General features: G+C 39.9%; 1 protein-coding gene and 1 long non-coding RNA gene across 7 annotated transcripts in view; one reads left to right on the forward strand and one right to left on the reverse strand.

Moving 5' to 3' along the window:
- LOC139112399 (uncharacterized) overlaps nt 1–19,962 on the forward strand; it is a 98,384-nt gene that overhangs the window by 42,395 nt on the left and 36,027 nt on the right. For 2 of the 3 annotated variants that reach the window (XR_011547376.1, XR_011547375.1), the window contains exon 4: nt 3,776–3,904. This is a non-coding gene — a long non-coding RNA (uncharacterized lncRNA). Of the gene's footprint in view, nt 1–3,775; nt 3,905–19,962 lie in introns of those variants that run through there. The other variant, XR_011547374.1, reaches the window with a different exon arrangement.
- Dysc (whirlin protein dyschronic) overlaps nt 1–19,962 on the reverse strand; it is a 63,703-nt gene that overhangs the window by 11,328 nt on the left and 32,413 nt on the right. For 2 of the 4 annotated variants that reach the window (XM_070673376.1, XM_070673375.1), the window contains 2 exons: nt 14,909–15,016; nt 1,283–1,510 (listed from right to left, as the gene is read on the reverse strand). In XM_070673376.1, coding sequence (XP_070529477.1) covers nt 1,283–1,510; nt 14,909–15,016 — 336 coding nt within the window. Of the gene's footprint in view, nt 1–1,282; nt 1,511–14,908; nt 15,017–15,505; nt 15,588–19,962 lie in introns of all 4 variants that reach the window. The other 2 variants (XM_070673373.1, XM_070673374.1) reach the window with 2 other exon arrangements.

Here is a 19,962-nt window from a genome sequence, read left to right on the forward strand (position 1 = left end):
CTCGCCGGAAGTTTACGATGTCTCGTTGTTTCAATATAATACGATTTTTATTACGAGACTTTATTGCCGCAGTGCAGTCCTCTTTTATCCGTTATTTTCTCTTTCGCCTTGCCAATTATATTTCGCTATAATTCACAATTTGATTGTAGCACGACCACTCGTGCAGAAAGAGGAGCTCGTAACTTTGTTGAGAGAGTTGTAGCTCGATAATTTTACGCGGAGTAAATTTTGTTACATTTAAATATGTAACAGTAAGTAATGGTAGGTTTTTTGAAATATTAAAATGTATGAATCACTGCACGGATGATTTATGTAAATTTACAGTAAAGGTACATTTTTTTTAATATTGTAAAACGAAAAACTGTGAATTCTTATTATGCAACTAAAATTTGTATGAAAAAAAAATATCAGGGAGTAATCTTTAATTTATTAAATGATTGTTAGGTCTATGATTACTATGATATTTTTTTTTTTTTTATAAAAACGCAAATTATTTCGAAATACTTTATGATAACTATCACCTTTTCTATTCGTTATGATGTCACACAATGTTAAATACGTTTAGCAATTGAGATGAACTCGATTACGATTTCGCGTTACATTGTAATTTTTCATGAAGATGCTATCGAGATTTCCGGCGAGGTTCCTGAATGGAGTTCTCCATGTTTTCTCGCTCCGACACGAAAATTGCTACTCACTGCTGATTGCACCTATTCCTTTCCGATATAGACATAGTCGATTATATTCATATCTTAATCTTCTTACAAGGGCGCCCATGAAGGGATTATAAGCTAATTTTCAAAAACTTTTGAAGCATAAAATTGAGTATTAAAACTGAGATTAAAATCGTGATTAAAAAATCAAATAAAAGCCAAAAAAATTGAAATAAAATGTAAAAGTAGAAATATCGAAATTAATACCGTGACGATATTTAAGATTTAAGAAATTATCATAAACTACAACTGTTTATCAATACGAGCATGCATAAAACAAAATTTCCTAAGCTCGATTGAAACTTTTTAGATGACCTATCCCTTTTATCTCTCCTTCTGCGGACGCCCTTGTTTTCTCACCCTTTCGCGAGTTAATAGAAAGTGTGTCAGATAGCGGCAAAGAGAGAAAGAGAGAGAACAAAGTTGAAAGGTGAAAATGAGAGAAGAAATAGGACTGGAGAAAAAGTGAAAGATAAAGATAAAAAAAATCCGTGCGTATTAAGAAAAAGAAAGAAAGAAATAAAGAAAGAAAGAAATAGATTACGTTTCCGCTGGATGGGAAAACTTACGAGGGGCCTGGCGCCCCAGTACCAGGATTTGACGCGTTGCGTTAGTCCACCGAGCAGGTGGGACCTCCAACCACCGAAACCTCCACCACCTCCTCCACTCTCCGAGCCCCTGTCCTCCCTGCCTTCGAGCTCGTCATCCTCCTCTAAATCGCGATTCCTCTCGCCGGCACCCCGTCTCCCGTTACCGATCATCTCGGCGTCGCTACCATCGCAACCCCCATCGCTCTCCTGCGCCGCGACGTTCCGTACAACACAACCGGAAATGCCTCATGTTAGCGCCCGTCCACCCCTTATACTGCTAATTTATGCACGCGAGTATTGTGAACGGGATGAATCAGTATGATCGATAATCATGTGTGTGTGTGTGTATGTGTGCGTGTCGTCCCCGAGATCGTAGAAGAAAATAGCTTTTACGATATCAATGTAACAGGTACGCTTTCATAGGAATAATTCTTAGGCGTAATTATTATTAATTTAATATAGATATAAAAACGTTCTCTTCATCTTTTTTTTTTTCTTCGCGAGTAAAAGAACGTTGAATGACGACATAATGATGTCTAATAGATTGAAATGGATTTTTCGATGTCGTTATGTCTCTGCGTCGTTCCTACTTATTCATCGGTGTGATTTGAAGAAGATTGTATTGATCGAAGCAGACGTAAGGTTAGTCTGTTTCTTTCTAAAATCGTTTGTACGGTACCTTGGTAGCTCTTTAATAAGATTAATCGTATCGTACTTTGTCCGACGAAATTACGTGTAATCAACTCAATCAAACTCATCGAAGAAATACAAAGCAACAGTGCTACACTTCTGCCTCATCTACGTAGTTAGGTTCATTCACTTTGTCTTCAGTTGCACCTGATTGTTGAGCTAATTTCCTGTCGAAAAACCAATTTTTACCAGATTTCTTCTCTCGTTTCTTTAACTATCTTTCTCGGGCAGCCACAGCAATTCTTTTCGCGAACGTGCGACTTCTCGCAACAATTCCGCAACGTTCTCTAACATTTCTATTACGTGTCTATATTTTAGTGCATTCCTCTTATTTGCGTGTGTCACGTAAGACGATATTTGGGACAAAGCGTCTTTCTTTAGTTAAGCAGGTTTACTTGGCGGCTTTAAACGAAGGAGGCCTCTCACGTCGACACGCTGGCCTCTCGATAGAACCACGATCATGCGAGAAAAACGATACTTAGAAAGTGCGGTAAAGCGACTGGACGGTCTCTTTGTAAAACGATCGTGGGACCTACATGATCGACACACTCGCGTTTATGATCGTTTTGTGCGGGGACGCGTAACGGGGCGCAGGTGGGCCTGATTGTTGGCGTCTTAACTGGAGCACGTCTCCCTAACTACGAAGGATCGTATGAAAGCAGTTATATAAATTGTTCGAGGATCGTTTTATAGTGTTTTACACCGGACTGTGTAATTTTCTGATAAAGAAAACCGCACGCATTTCTGACGGAAAGAGACTAAGGCTGAGAAGGAAAACAGAGAGATTATTTATTAAAATCTACTTTACGTTATTGCAAATTAAATTCTTTGTATTGCACAAATTATATAAAAAAAAAAGAAATTTAACAATCGCAATTTCGATTAAATGTTAATTAAATTATTGCCTTTTATTTAGCTACGCGAAATTGTAGACACGAAGCCGGGCATGCCGAAGTAGTTGAATAGTTTGAAGATTAATATCTCAATCGCTGTTTGGTTGTACCGTCGCCGGCGACTTTGCGCGTTCTAAATTCAAATCACGTATTTTCGTGGTCACCCAGTAACCTTAGCCGGCAACAGGAAATAATAATCGCCGTCGGTTATTAATGGGACCGCCGTCGTCGGCGGTCGCCACGCCGGAGAAAGTTTTGGGGCGACGTTCCGTTATGTGCGCGGAACGAGGATCACGTAGAACAAACGCGGGGGTCTCGAGTGGGCTCCGAACCGGGCCTCGACGAGGAAGACTGTGTCTTACGATTTACAATGTAGGTCAATTGTCGCGGCGTTTAATGATTCCGCGGTTGATCGGCGTCGCCGAGAGGTTTCGTTCCTGGAAAAGTCCAAGTAGCCGAGCAACCGGTCGTTCCTGTTCTCCTTGTCCGGGAATCGAACACGGTATTCCTCTTTCAGTCGTGACATTTATCGGAGAAGCGCAACGATGCAATTGTCGCAAGAACCATTCGTTTACCGGTTTAATAGCGTCTTAATTTGCTAACGTGTAGCAGCCTGTGGCTAGTAAAAAAAAAAAAAATATGTAGCATAAAATGGAAAGATTGGATCGTAAAACGGAAGCCGTCTATAAATTAATTTACTTTTTGTTTATTAGATCCTTTTTTAATTTTTTTGATTTGACAGGATTTAAAACTTTTCGAAGCAAATAGAACAATATAAATTCTGATATTAGTACGAGGACATAAATGTTCAACTTATAAGAGAACAAAGTATGATAATCGATTCTATTGTTGCCATTTATTAAATTATATGTATTTTTTTTTGTTACAGATCGACGCAGCTGCATCAACGAAAGTGTCATCACCGCCGATATCGGTAAGTCGCATGATTTTTTTTGTAGTTTGTTATTAGGGTCTTTAAAAAAATAGCGTGTATATGGTTTTTTTTTAGTCTTTTAAAATAACACTTTGTGCACTACGTGTAATTATCTTGAAAGCGAAAATTACCGCGAAAGTTGGCGAATGAGGTCCGAAAATTTTTCCACGCAAATAAAACGTAGGATAATTGAGAATCAACCGTCGAAATAAATGGTAAAATTTTTTCTTCCGCACCGTAACTCGTCGTCGTGCCGACTATTAAGCGACCTCGTGGATCACGTCGATCCCCATGCGTAGGTGTCACTCACGAACTGGTTTGAAGAGAGGCGCAATACGCGCGGGTTCAACGAACTCTTAGCGCTCGTACTCTTGCGCTTATTATTGCACCGCGCTAAATTATTCCCGCGTCGCTAACACACGTGGCCGACCACTCGGATTCATTTCGGTTATCGGAACGCAGATGCCACGGCCGGAAGATAGTTACAGGCTTGTAAAAAAAATTAGAATCCCGTAGCAGCGTGTCGTAATGCGTCTAGCCTTGTTTTATTAATAGATTACACTTTCGCGCGGAATTCCAAAGATTAAAACGTGCAGAAAGTATCAAGGAATGCGTAATTGTAATGTAATACGTTTCCGTCGTTCGTAATTACTCTGTCGTTCACGTCCCGGCACACCCGGTATAAAATATTAAAAAAAAAAACCTTGTGTCACGCGAGCCACCTTGTTATATCATCAGTCGCGATATGCGCGTGCATATCACAACGCACAGTTGGTCGCATCTTCTTCTTTCGCGCGCACAATGGACCCTCGAAACGTTTTTTTCTTTTTTCCTTTTTTATTTAATTTTTTTTTTCGAAACTTCGCGTAATCGCGATCGAGCGACGGACCCAAAGTCGGCGGGTCGGTCCAATACGGCCCTGTTATCAAACTCCCGATAGCGCGGTGAAGCCCTGAAGAGAGTGCGCTGCACCTGGGAGAACTGCACGTGTAACCTGCATCCGCGATATAGCTCGCTAACCTGGCAACGTTGTGTAGAAGCCGGTCTTACGGGCGTATCTGCGATTTTCAGGCCCGAAAGCGAGGGTCTGCGACGACGAAGATCCTCTTCGAGATCGTTTACTCGACTGTTGCCCTCGCGAGAGAAAAAAAAAAATATCGAGGAACCGCGACGAGCGCGAAAACTTTAACGGAACCGGAGCCTCCTAAACCGGAAAGTGTTGCTTTCAGCCGGCGCGTCCTGTTGTCTACGTTCCTGATTTTCTCTCACCTGTTACCTCTCCCGCACCTCTTCTCTCTTGCCCTCCAGTCGAGTCTCTTTCACTTACTCGCTTTGCGCCATAGTTTCTCCCGCTCTTTAGTTCCCTACTTTTATTTATTGTTCTCATTCTCTTTCGTTCTTTCTTCCACTATCGATCCTCCGAGTTGCCCTCTCTCTTCCTCCTTCTTTCTCTTTCTTCGGGGGAAGAGGGGGGCTGACTCACTCTCTCGATCAGGTAAACGTAAACCTGGCGCTGGCCTCCACTTCATGTCCGATTTCTGAATCAGTTGCGCAGGCACCAGCGAGTCGTGCGCTTCTCGCGTTGCTCTTCCGACCGATCAACTATCCCGTTGCCAATCATCTAATACGCGGTCCAGGTACTACGAGTCTCCGAGGACCGTATCCCGATTCACTTGGAGCAATCGGTCAGGCGTTCGGCAGGTATTTGTCAGAGTCACATTTTTAAAAATTCACTCCTCACTCGTTCGATAATATTTCAGCACTACTAATCGAGAAATGGCACAAAATTTTTTTTACATACTCGTCCTCTAAACGCTGTCCCAATCGAATACTCTTTCATATTCATCAATACTTTTCGCACTTACTAATTTCTCTTTCGCCAATATTTATTAAACGATTAATTTAATGAATTAATAATTATTTATATTTATCGACAAAGACACGAATATTTTACCGCAATTTTGGCACAGAAATTTCGCAAATATTTCTCGTAACGAGATCGCGACACGTAGAACATGCAAAATATTCCACCTATAGGGAAGTGTGTGGGCTACACGTTTGACATTCTACGCCCGACGTTACGTTCGCGATGATGTAAATCGGTTCCGGCTTCTCGTTGCTGGATTTACTCGGCCTTCGCAAGTGAACTGTCGCGCTATTGCGCGGAGTCTTTTTTTTTTTAGGAGGGCAATACGTGTCTCGTGGTAAAATCGACGTGCTTAAGTAATTCATTTCGAGAAGTAGGACGAACATACGGTGATAATTGTCAAGCTATAAGAACCGGGCAAGTCCAGTTTTTTTTTAAATATTTTTTAATTTTTTTAGCAGATTGGTTGACTTACTACTTAGAGTACTTAGACCTCGATGTCGAGAACAAGATAACTGGTACGTCTAGATAATCCGGTAGAATAAGTGGAACCCTTCGGTCGCAATCTTGGAAACATAAGCCGGAATAAAGAAAAATTACAGCCCGATTTTTTGAAAATACGTGCACGACACGTAAATAACTGATTACTTTAAGAAATTTTAATTATTAAATTTAATTTTTAATTCGTTTCTATTAAATTCATTAAGGAGAAAGTTAATTATAAGACTTTATTTCACGCCCAGTTGTCTAAAAAATTTTATTCTGTTACACATTTAGTTCTTCCAGCTATGTGATACTTTTGCTAAAATCATATTGAAAGTATTAAAACTGTATCTTCGAAAATTTCCGCGACACTTTTCTTATTTTTAACTTTAATTGAAAACAATTACTTCGCCTGGTTATTACAATATTCAGTGATTACGCAGAATTTTCGTGCAACATCGGAAACGTTGAGCTTACGTTTCGCGTGATTACGCCGTCTTGATTAGGAAACTGCGTCACGCTTGATGAAATATAACTGTGGCGAGATCGTTAAACCGCGAGAAGGCGTATTGATAATAATCCCGGGCGCGAAACACCGCTTCGCACAACGCGGATACATATATGTGCATGTACGCGGTGGCAGGTCGATGATAAAATCGACCATGATAGAACTTGTTAGTCCACATATATCTGTATTTGTGAAATAATTCGTATTATACTCTGACCATGATCTCCAAAATAGAAAAATATGACAAGTTCTAAAAAGATCAAGATACGAGAGTAGTTAAAACCAGAATTTTTTTAATGGAAATAAAAAAGATAAAAATAAAGATTTTCGTCAATTTACAGTAAATTAAATACAAAAAAAAGGAATAAATATTAAAACACGGCGCATGTGCGCATTTTGGAAAAGAGTTCACCATACACACTTTACTCGCTTTACTCGCTTTACTCTCGGTTTCTTTGAGAAATCACGACGTGTTTTTCTCACCACCTTCTGTTCAGTTTCGATTCGACTGGGCGTAAACAAGATCGTAAAATCCCAGTAGATCGCGTTATTCCCTTTACTTTAAGGTTCTCGTGCGCGCCTTCTCGATCCTCATAGACACTCAACGTCGTAAAATTTTCGATTTCGGTTATCTGGATGTACCATTACTCGTTTATCACGATATCATGACAGACTGACATAGATTTACGGAAACTGCTAACAAAGGAAATATACCTTCCCATCTTCGTTGTTTTGTCCTAGTTGAATTTAATCAGTTACCTTTTATCGTCATTTTTTTCCAATGAAATCTTTAAATATTCTTAGAATAAAACTTTAGATATTAATTTTTTTTAATAAAAAAATATATATTTAAAAACACAAAGATTGTCAGAAAGTTATTTTGTTTACTTAAAAGTATCAAAATTTATTTTAAAATACACAAATGGCGAAATATCTTTATATCTTAAAATCCAGGGATCACAAGAAACTTAACATTCATAAATTCCACTCACAAACTCTCATCTTCCCTCTGAAAATCTTCAAAGCACACACAGAGATTCTAGAGCTTTGCATTCATCGACTTCGAAATTCTCAGTTTTCTTTCTTTCATTTTCACCTCTTCCCGGTTCAATTTTAATAAATTTAGGTTTTCGATTCAGAAAACTCACTGAATGCTGATCATCGTAAATGCATGCTATTATTTTCTTTTTAAAGAAAGAGTATATCCTATTCTTTCTCGCTTTAATTTTTTTCTGGTTTAGTTGTGAGAAACTTGGGCTCTCTCTTCTAATCGGTTTACTAAAGCACGTGTATGTGTGACATTAAATGCTGGCAGTTTCATAAATCTGTCGCTGCTTTCTTTCTAGAAAGAATAATAGCGTCCTCTTTTCAATTCTTTAGACCGACTTCAACAAACTCAGACTTTCGACTCGCATTTAATGACTCGGGCTTTAATCGACTCGTGTTTAATAACTCTAATCAGCACAAATGTGCACGTCGCCGCTTTTCATTTCCAGAATTCGTAGATTCCCATAGAAACTCTCGAATTTTGGCCCAGCTGTACAAATCCTACATAAAAAAATTCCCTTTTGGTGCTCTATTCCGCTTTGACGTTCCGTTTTACTTTAGTTTTAACCAAGCTGAAACTCTAAAACACCAACTCGCTAATCGCGGCTATAAACACGCGTTACTGATTTCTTCTTAGACGAAGGGAGCCATGGAGTCGTGGTTGAGTGACGTTCAACGCGTGCGGATCCCGCGACCTAAGTTCGGTAGCGGCAATTCCGTACGGCGGTCGAACTCGTCGGTTCAGCACGCGGTACGCTCGGAGATGCACATCCATCGGCAGGGTCAAGACGTGGCTAAGGCCACTGAAGAACTACGTCAAGCGCTCCAGGACAAACTTTGACCAACTCCGTTATAGGGTTCCGACGAGGGCGCGAGAATTTACTTCAAACTATCCTCGTGCTTGCCTGCCTGCCACGTAGATAACCTGCCCGACGACGGGCAATCTTCAAATCGCCGTTGAATTTTCTATCGCATTTTTAATAGATCTCAACGATATTCGTTTAACCTGACAAACCCTTGAATGCCGAAATAAAAGTAAATTTTAGATATTAAAATAATTTTAATTTCCCGGTGGAAGCATTAATAGTTAAAAATAAAATAATTAAATTAGTTAAGATAATTTGGATTAAAATTTTCTCAAAGTGACGAAAATCGATTTGGCGGTTTGACGATTGCGCCGTCGTCGAACAAAGTTATATAAAAGAATCTGCCACGAAGGTATCGCCTTCTCATATCTCCGGCGAGTAGGTCGGTCATGCGGAAGAGTGAGTTCGGAACGGGCGGCTGCGAAGATCGGAACGAGGATACGTGCCGGCAATGCGGCTCGAAGAATCGGAACCGTTCCCGCCTGTGCTTCCGATCGATCGTAATCGCCGCCTGCAATTAGTCGGGAGGCGATTTGGCACGGCGTCCTCGCCGGGTGTGACTTATGACGAGGATCTGCGAAGGACTGTTCGCGCCGACGGTCCTAAAAACCCGCGGCGTTAAGGACGAAGTAATTATGCCGCGCGATTCGCGAATCGCGACGGCGTTGCGCCGCTGAAAAACGAGGCCGATTTCGACCGTGCATTTTTAATTGGCTTGTAATCAACGTGAGCAATCTTGTACACAGTGGTGCGAATAATTCCTATTAAAGAAAAATCATACTCTTAAATAAATACATATATTCCGCCGTTAGATATAAGTCTCGTTAAAACAAGGTTCTTGCTTACTCACTCCATATGGTTTAATCGGGCAGCGCGTAGCTTTATTTATAATAAATTATTGTATTCGTTATTAGTTCGTATCGCATCATCGATATCTATCGTTAGTTGTGTGTAGGTATAACATTTGTAAGAAGGCATCTAACTCTTTATCAGAAGAATTAAATAAAAACGAGTCCCGAAAGGAGATCGAAAGTGCTGGTGAATCAACGATTCTTATTAATGCAGTCATTGAATTAGATGAGTTCCGACGTGTCGTCTTCCTCCGGCTTTTTATAGCGCTCTTAGCTTATTAAAACGGGCTTTACGCTCTATGGAAATCGATATGTAAGGCCTGAGGCGAATGACTAACGGCAGGACCTCATTAATCGAAGCGAGCGGCCTTAATTAGGCGATTCTAATGAGACGGCGCTTCTCCTCGCCCTCTCTTTCGCCGCGTCTCTCGTCCCATTTCGCGAACGACCGCGATTTCTAGGTAAATCACGTAATGCGCAGTTGCATCGGATGACCGAGGAACTTTCGAGCAAAGTTTCGGCAATGAAACTCGCGGCGTAAAGCCGAGATATGTATTTGGCAGGATGACGAGATAAATTCGGTGAATGAGCTCGCGGTATCGAATTATCGGGTAAATTGCATTGCGAATTAATATCAGGCTAGACACATTAGTTAATTTAACGTCGCATTAATAATACCAAGTTATCGAAGTAAAATTAGTATTTTTCGGATCAAAATTTAATACATCGTCGGTGAAAACGACGTTCGCGAATTGTTTTCAGGGTGTATTATAATGACGGTTAAATGGTTCGAGTGTTTACGCTCTTACCATGCATTTGGCGCGTTCGACACGATCACTGTAATTTATGCATATTATGTGAAATAATAAATTAATTGAGTTGCGTAATTAAAATACGAAACATCAGGTCGACGAGACATATTGTAGGAAATATGTATTTTTTTTTGTGGTAAAAAATTCTCAAACGATTTTATTAAAATGTTAAGTATATATTTAGTATATACTTAGATTGGAAATGTCAAACGACTGTATTCACGTGAAATACGGTAAAAATCTGTGATTTTTGTTTTAGAACTACGTCACTTTTAGCTTTTGATATTTCCGCGTTAAAATCGCAATAATAATCTTATTAAAATACAATTTCAACTTTGCATATCGAGTACATACGCATGCCGTGCTCACGCAAACGGACGAATAAATTCGTATTAATCCGCCGTTATTACGGGAACAATCTGCAAGGGATTTTCAAGTAGAACGACTATCGCGATATCGATCGACAAGGGATATGAACAGCGAGCGAGACGAACGGTGAGACCGTGAAACGCGGCTTCTGTGCTCCTTTTACTGCTGTTTGCTTCTCCGTCCGCTTATCGAGAATCCCTCATTGAACTCTTCTTTTTCCTCCCGCGATAAGAGTACGGGTGCATTATGAAGGAAAAGAAAGACGGTAAGCGACAATCGAACTACGTCGAGATCGACTGCGGAATGTACAGGGTGTTCCTTCAAGTCAATCTTCAAAAAATTCTCCAAGTCACAATTAATATTTTTCTTTCGCAGAATTTTTCACGAATTGTAAAAGTTATTAGTAATGTTATATAAGAAGATTAACGTATTACATTAGTATATTTTCTTCCTCCGATAAATAAAACGTTTGGTTCAATTTTATTTTCATTCTCCGATAAATAAAACGTCGGAAAATTTTAAGATTTTTGTTGCCGAAGAGCATCTGACGCTGGCAGTTTAGAAACACGAGGAAGCTTTTATTTCTTATTGGTTTTTGTTGAGGAGCAATTTACTTTACTTAATAATTTTATTTTCGCGAACTAATAATTCATGGATAAGTCGTGGCTCACTGTGTCAGCAGAACACCCTGTATATTATCTACACCATAATTAAGTACACGATGCGATTTTTCGACGAAGGAGTTTCCGATAACGATTTATAATTTCCTCCTGGCACGTTGATTAATCCTTTGAAACTGTTTTTGCTCAATCGGTGGTTCTATCCCGAGATCTTTAAATTCCATCGCGTAAGCCGCGTTTTATCGATATGACTGCTTTCGAATATTGTCATTTTAAATAAAATCACTCGTAATCCAACCCTGAAACTATTTATATATATAAATCGTTCGCATACGTGTAAATTTTAATGAATTTGTTAATCAATTTCTTGCGATTGACCGTCAAAACTGTTTTCCATATAAGCTATCGATAAAATTATTGAGATAGGGCTATTAAATAATTTATTAAAATTATATGCATGCCACTAAAATCATACGTTGTCCTCTCACAGTAGTTGCCAGATAAATATAGATATTGGTAAATATGACTCCTCGTAAGAATGGCGTCTCCGCGCGCAATTGGAATAACGACCTCGTGTAAGGCATTACGGCTCGTCGCTATTATCTTAATTATATCGAGCCGACCTTGGCATTGGCTTTCGATTCTTTTCGAACGCGGTCGCGATCCCATACCGCGGCGTATTCTCTCGATTATCTCAATTGCACATCGCCTCCGCTCTCGCGTGTAGGGCGTTTGTACTTTTTCTCCCTCCCAGCACGATGGTATAAAGCCGAGAATCGCGGAGGCTAATGAGGAGATAAATTTCCGAGGGCAAATTTTTTTTTTCCTCCGCTCGTATGAAAAGGAAACTGATTGCGCGCATCAGTCTTCCGAGCGTGTATTGATTTTATCATCCCGCGTCTTTAAGACAAAAATACAACTTACTTTATATCTCTGTCGAAACGACTCAACGATTGTATTTAGAATAAAATTTGGTATTAATAACGGAATAGCAAGAGGTAAAGCTGCATCGATATTTTTTAATTATCCAACGTAATAAATTACAATCGAGTTTTTGATGAGTTTAATGGAACTTATCGAGGCAACAAAGAATACATCTTCGATTTAAAACTAATATTAAAAATCGTTACGTCCATAGCAGTTGTTAGACGTTAGATCTGGAAGTTCTACGAACTTCTCGAGAGGGGAATTCCGATAATTGGTATTTCCTACCTATCACGGCTCCGTTCGAGTGCTTCAAGCAGAGCAAATGTATAGTTATGATGTTTCTCATAAAATCGCGGTTTCTTCATTATTTCGTTCTACACACCTGCCCTTGAGAAGGCAATCCAAACGCTTTTTTTTTTTTTTTTTCTTCCCTTTCATTCGTCGGACGTCGAACGTCGGAGTAATAGTCGGTGGAAGTCGTTATTCTTGGGGAGAACGCAACGATCGTAGGCGCTTTTCAGGTGAAACTATTTCACGTCAGTAACGTCGATAACATTGTGGCTGCCCGAGCTCTCCCATTCGTTTTGTCCCAGGCCGCATACCCAGATCATCTCGCGTTCTTTTACCTGAACGATCTCATTGAACCTTCCAGTCGCGAATTCGCTATAATTCACCCGAGATTGCCCCCATTTCTTCGGCTTGCACGTCATCTTAAGGAACACCGCGCTTAGATCCCTTCGCGAGCTTTACGTGACATCCATCGCGCTCCTCGAGGAATACTTAACGAATCACCATTTCAAAGGATACGCTAAAACACGTGAGGAAACGTGAAAGACTTTCCGCGCGGCGAGCTTAAGTTCGCTATCTTTCGGTACGGATCGTTATAAATTATCTATAACGGGCATTACACACGCGAGCAGATGAGCTAATCTAACATTTTGAACCTACGCCTATAATAAAGTTACGCCGATATTGAGAACGCGATCATGCGACGATCTCTCGGGGAATTCATCGCGGAAAGTTTGCAGCTGCATCGGGTGACGTAAAACGAGCGCAAACACGAATTATATTGACCTTTATAATGTCCATCTAAATAGATTGCTGGAATAAAAATAGGGCGCGAGAAGTGTAAACACTGAAAAAACGTTCCATAAATAAAAATGAATTAATGGAGAGGAAATGGAGAGGAAATAAATATGCATGTGGACATTTGTTATCGCGACCGATGTCAATTAGTAATTAATACACTGTTTTCTTTGCGGTGATTGCGATAGATCGTGCTGTGTACGATTTTTTAGCAATAAATCTTTAGTTGAAATTTTTTGCGAGTTTGAAAGAATATTTGAGAGGATTGCAACAGATGCAGCTTTTTTTTTTTTTTTTTTTATTTTTGTACCAAAAATTCTCTCTGGAGTGCTGCGATGTATGTGTCGCACATAAATAACTACGCGAGTAACTGACGTGCACAAATTAAACGCTAAAATTAACGCGCGATATTGCACGAGCGTTATATGCGAATTTAAATGAGGCCGCCTGGCAAAAATCCGATTTCGCACGTACTTTCGTTTAACTACTCGTTTTACAAAGATTAGAGAAATAAAACGAGCTAGGCGGATAAAACCGAGCAGACAAGAAAAATGTAATACGTTATGAGTTCGATACGAGTGCGATCAACAGGATTAAAATTATAACAGTCAATAATATTTAATTGCAGTAATAAATTAAAATAATGGGCAATAAATGAGGAGCAATATAAATTATTATTGAATTATAAAAAAAAATGTCTATATGTATAATTAAATTCGTTTAACGTATAATGGGAACATGTTATGAACATAAGAAAAATATGATCTGATTTTTTTTTTTAGTTGAGCTCTTGTTGCACGATGTAACAACATTTTCAAGTGAAATTTGCATAAAGTAAGCGCTCAAGATTTACCTGTTGCCTGTAACACGCGATACCTAACACCGTTCCGTAAACACCAATCTACGTTTGTGTAATTATTCCTGCAACGGGATCAACTCGCAACGTGCATTACGTTAGATGCAAATTGCAACGAGACGAAATTTGAATCGCTAAAACTTTTCTCGAACACTTCTCCCCGAGAGACCGTCACACGATTGCTCGTCTAATTCTATAAAAGAAATGCCTATCTTAGAATAATGTAATGCGTTTTAAAAGATATCTAATTAATTTTTCTTATTGTTCTACGATAAAGCATGACAGTAATTATTTTGAAACGGAAAAACCTGAACCACTAATAGTCCGATCGTCTAAAAAGAATCTCTTTATAAAATTTTTACTCTAAAGATTTAACAGCAGGATATACTAAAAACTAATATCTGAAGAATTAAGAAATTATTTCATTCAAAACAATTATTTAAAACTTTAATATATTTTTATGTCTTGATAAATTTTTTTTTTATGTAGGCGGTCTTAATTTTATAATACGAACTAAAGGTGAAGGGAGAGAGAGAATTCATGTACTCGATTGAGTTTACTTTTCAATCTCGAATTAAATTCTTCATCGAATTTGTATTGACGTATTATATGTCGTGTTTTACTGTGTAATAAAAAGCGTTGATTTAAATTTGAATTTATCAAAGAGACTGCTGTGTACCGGTGAATTCTCTCACTTTTAAACGCGATCAGGGCTTTTCAATGGCATTGGAGAGAATATACAGGGGGTGTTTCAAAGTGCCGTGTCCGATGATCGAATTTGTGCTGGTCGACTCACCAAATTGTCCGGGTGCAGATGATGGCCGTAATCCCTGGGGTTACCTCGCGAGCCGCCTGGGGAACTGTGTCTGCGACCACGTCCATTTTCGATCTCGTCATCGTAATCCTGAAAAAAAGGACACAACCGTGTTTTATTGCGATTGATCGCGAGTGAGCTTTCGATATTTTTTTTTTTTCTCTTTTTTTCTTTCTTTTACGACGGTGACAGAAATTTTCATCGGGGATAAAAAATCGCGATATCCGGCTTTAGCATCTTCCTAGGTGTGTCCTTTCGAATCCTTTCACTTATGCGGTGCTTCGTTCGTAATTTTTCTTAAACGAGGCAGCGACTTTTTTTTTATCATGCCTAACAAATATACGATAACAAAAATTAAAATTGAAGCCCAAATTAAGCAGCATTGCGAAGTTTGAGATATTGGTGTCAAGTACTTTGAAAAACATTCACGCGGCGTTATTTGAGGATTTTTTTTTTATAATCCGCCTTGTTTTTAAATATTTATTTTCGCTTTATGATCTTGCGTAAGTTCAATCGATCTCGCTGCGTCGCGAAGGATCACCGCAGCGCGACAGTTCGGAAAGGATACGCCCGCAGTACCTGATTGTCGCACTCGTCATCATTGGAGAGGGCGAGGTCGGAGGTCGTCACTTGGTGCTGCTGTGCCTTTCTGCAGCCCACTCTGCAATTGGCAAAATTTCCATTTCAGAACCACCCACCCCCGGTTCGCGACCGCTCTTATCAAATCGCGCGTCGCGTCTTAATAACCCTATCGCTACCATCGAGGCGATCCGTCACATTGAACGAACCGGTCGTCCCGATCGGAAACAAAGGGGAGGTGATCGAACGAAACGTGACGGTATCCGCGTGATTTGCGATTTTTAACAACTATGAGCGCCGAAGATTGACAGCTAATTTCGAATGGCGCCCCTCTCTTTGACTTGACGTTCTTGACCCGGGTAGAAAATGTCAAACGGTAATCCGAGGCGGTTTCATCGTGCACCAACCTACCCTTCGTCTCTAATACATTCTGCAGTGTACTCTAATGAAAGCAAATACTACGGATAGATACTGCGAAAATTCATAAGCGCAGCTGCAGAGACCGCGCAGTTCTATTTCCGGTACGCCAAATATAATTTGCAATACAATTTCCATCCGATCCGAGTGGTCGATCTTGATGAAAGTATAATGTTTAAAATGCAGAGTGTCTCTTGCAAAGTATTATTCGATATTTGTGGAATTTAATCTTTTCGTTATCGCAGAATTGACATTGAAAATAGAAGTCGTTGGATAAAAAATCAAATAAAATAATAATAATAATTGATATGAATTAATTGAACTCTTAAAATACCGTTTGCGGTGCTTAACACTCTGTACGTATTCAAACGATAAATGTAGTCATTCATATACCCAGATTGGCGCGGACGTACGCGGAAATAGAGCTACGTGATGAACGGCTTGAGAAGCGAAAGAACTTCCGGGTGATCGGGATCACTCGATGACTTGCCGACGAACGTTTATTCGCTTTCGAAGGTGGCACGAGATGAGGAACGGACGTGCGAGCGGATTCTCACCCGGAAAAATTTTAAAGCGGTATCGAGCACATGAAGGCTACGATGCGCCGATCGCGCAGTCGATTTCTACAACCGCGATTAACATAGATCGCGTCGTCATCGGTACAGAATTTCTTACCGCGGTACGAGTAATTTCAGATCGCAGGTGGTATCGGTAGGAAGAATTTCTCTCCGTTTGCAATCAATTTTTTCCTCAATCACCATCATTATCTTCTCAGACCGCAGCTCGTTCTCACGTCACTTGAATTTCCCCGCTTCACGTAATTTTTCGACAGAGAAAATTGACGAGACCTTTTATATTATAAATTAATAGACGTCCTCCAAGTAAATTAGCTCCTCGCGTCAATCGTCCTGAGGCAAGAATTATCGAGCTAACCAAATTCGCGAGACAAACACGAGTTTATTCAAGATATTAATTTAATTTCCTACGGCGCGAGGGAAGCGTTCGGTCATTAAATAGGTCACTCGTTTTTTAAAACTCGATTCAGCGACGGAATACGTTTTGTGGATTTTATTTATTTTTACGGATCGGATTGACAGTGGCAGCGCATCGGCGTAAATGAGGAACACACGGGAGCTCGGTTACGCGACGGACATTTCGTTACCGAAGCGATTACAGGACTGACGGTCGTCGAAGCTCATTTGTTTCATTCTGTTACCTGGGATACGACCTAGGGTATAAGAAAGCACGGAAGTGTGAAAATTTCAAGGGCTCTTTCGTCGTTGCCCTCCACTCGATTAAAAATGCGCCGCGGAGATCCGATTGTGTATAGAAACTGCAGAGTCAGCGGGCATGATAAGCTTGAAAATATGTTTTAACTAAAATTTAAAAAAACGACTCGAATATATCAGTGACATTTGTTCTAAATAAATTTAAAAATATATTTTAGTTGTAATGTAAAAATGAAAAATTAATCAATCAATTTACTACTTTTATCTACTTATTAGAAAATTTTTTTTTTTTTAATTTGCGAATTGAAAATAGGTTAATTCCGAATCTACACATATTCTTTTTTATTAAATGCAACGAGATGCAGGATTCTTTCTGCACATCGAAAAAGGTTTTTATCTCGGAAAGGAAGTTTAGTCCCGCGCGCGACAAAAGATAGAATTCGAAGTAGAGATTAGATCGCCGGACAAAGGCGCGAAGGTATATTGAAATCACGAGCACTCGGGAGAGGATCAAAAGAGGAACATTTTCACTCGTCCATTCGTCCGTCCGTTCGTCCGTCCGTCCATCCGTTCTCGCCAGGGAATGTGAAAGCTATCAAAGTAAAGCGCGTTGAATTCCTCCGTATCTCGCAGACCGCAGCGTTCGCGCTCGCTATCGATCCCACAAAATTTACTTTCATACCCGTGATTCAATACGAAATTGCGTGCGTATGCATTTGTCGAGAAAGTATTGTGAGTTCGGTATACAATGTAATAGAGGTAGAATTTCAATGGAAGAATTTTTTTTCTTTTTTTTTTTTCGAGCTACAAGTTATTTAAAATTTTTTCGTATCAGTAATTGTAAGGGATGTTTCGAAGTTAATATTTAATTATAAAAAAAATTGTTTTTGCGTTGGTAGACGGCTGGATGGTTCGGGACAGTCAAATGGGAAATGTTACGTTAAATTTTAATTCAATTTATATTAATCATAGTCGCACCAATAAATATTCACCTTTTCAATATCAGTCTAATCGAATAGAAAATATATTATTATCAGTGTTGGAGCTTAAATACTTTTTATTTTTTTTATTTTTGCAAATTATTTTAATCAAATTTTTTTTTATAACCGTAGTGTTAATAAATCACTCGTAATATTAATTGTTGAACGCAAAGACTATTAAAAATAATTTTTTTTTTAATCCGCGGTGCTACAATTGTACTACAAATCGAATCAAATTGTTCTGTGCCCGCCTAACAATTAAACAAAACATTTTTCCGATTTGCTGGTACAACAGTCACTTCCCACCGTGAAATCGAAAGCACTCGTTGCCGGTTATAGTCAGCGTACATCACGAATGGAAATACAAAATGGTGAAAAGTGTCGTGCACTCCGACGCGCCGACTAAATCCACCTCGATTATCGATTTACTTCCCACACACCGCCACGTGGAAAAGATCACCTCTCACGACGATTCGCCCTTCGCGCACGTCCCACAGATTTCAGCAACGCACGGCAGAGCAAATTTTGCTCTGTCGCCCGTGCGAGGACGTCTTCAAAGCGAGCCGGTAAAAGAGCTTTCCTCGATTCAAAATATTTGCTACTCCGATAACATCACACGGATAATTAAAGATTTAAAGCGAATGCTTTGAGGATCCAGTCTCGATAATTGCGAGCGCGAGCACGCAGGGAACGCGGTAGAGAGGAAGCGAAAACTAGACTTCACATCGAACTTGTCAAATCCTTTGAATCTAACGAAGTAACAACGATGCGCAAAATATTACCGGAGTCTACGGTTCTCAATTTTTCTCACATCAACGTGAAAGACCGATCTGTTCCTTAAATAAAAATTCACCGGCACGATTTCGGAATTCTACGGTAACAAAAATTGACCGACAGATGCGGCGACGATAAATAACGACGTAACGTCGCTTTAGACCTGGTTAGAACGGTGAAGGTATGGGGGAGTCATTAACATTTCTCGACGGCCAGGTTGCGGCGGTGAAGGTAGGTGCATTGAACTGCTGCCGAAGCGCCCTGCACGCATCTAGCTTCATCTGTTTACATACTTGGCCACTCGGTTAGCTCGAGGATGCTGAATAGAGGTCCGGATACCGCGAGAGAAACGAAAGAGGAACCGAGGGCGGAGGGCGAAGGGACAGCAACGCGGCGGTAAATGAAATATCGATGTACCGCGTGCACTTTACAGAGAAACGCCATTACGTTAATCCTATTTGTGAGGAGTCAGCGGAAAGTTTTTTTTTTATCCCCTGGCCCACCTGTGATCTTCGCGCGAGTCAACGTTCGCTGGGCGAAAGGGTGTTATTAGCTGTTTGTCGATTGTCGCTCACAATCAGTCACCACGCGACCTCGTGCCTCGAAAGTAAATAGCCGCTCGCCTCGCACCAACGTCGCGCAACGTAGTTACCACTTCTGGTAATTGTGTAGTTTCAATTGCGTCGCTGAATTAATTAACGATAAATTTATAGTCAAGTTTCACGACGTAAGCGTTTGCTATTTATTTTCTTGTACCGTTTGTAACATCGGGTTTCATGTCGCAGGTATTTTTTTAACACTGATAGAAATGTGTTTTTGAAAGGTTAAAAATTTTGAATTTATGTTAAGAGGTAATTCGATTCGTTACACATTCCGATTGCAACTTTCATATTTTACTAGATAATTAATTTGTAAAATAATGCGCGGCTGACGGACCGGACGTTCTATATGTATAAATCGCGGTGTGCGAACTCGTTGCTAGATGAAAGTGATCGCCAGTAAGTGTATCCCTCGTTAATTAGCTCTTCGTGTATCTACGCAACGGACTGAAAAGCGA

The sequence above is a fragment of the Cardiocondyla obscurior genome, linkage group LG28 (assembly GCF_019399895.1).
Source record: "Cardiocondyla obscurior isolate alpha-2009 linkage group LG28, Cobs3.1, whole genome shotgun sequence".
NCBI classification, from domain to species: Eukaryota; Metazoa; Arthropoda; class Insecta; order Hymenoptera; family Formicidae; genus Cardiocondyla; species Cardiocondyla obscurior.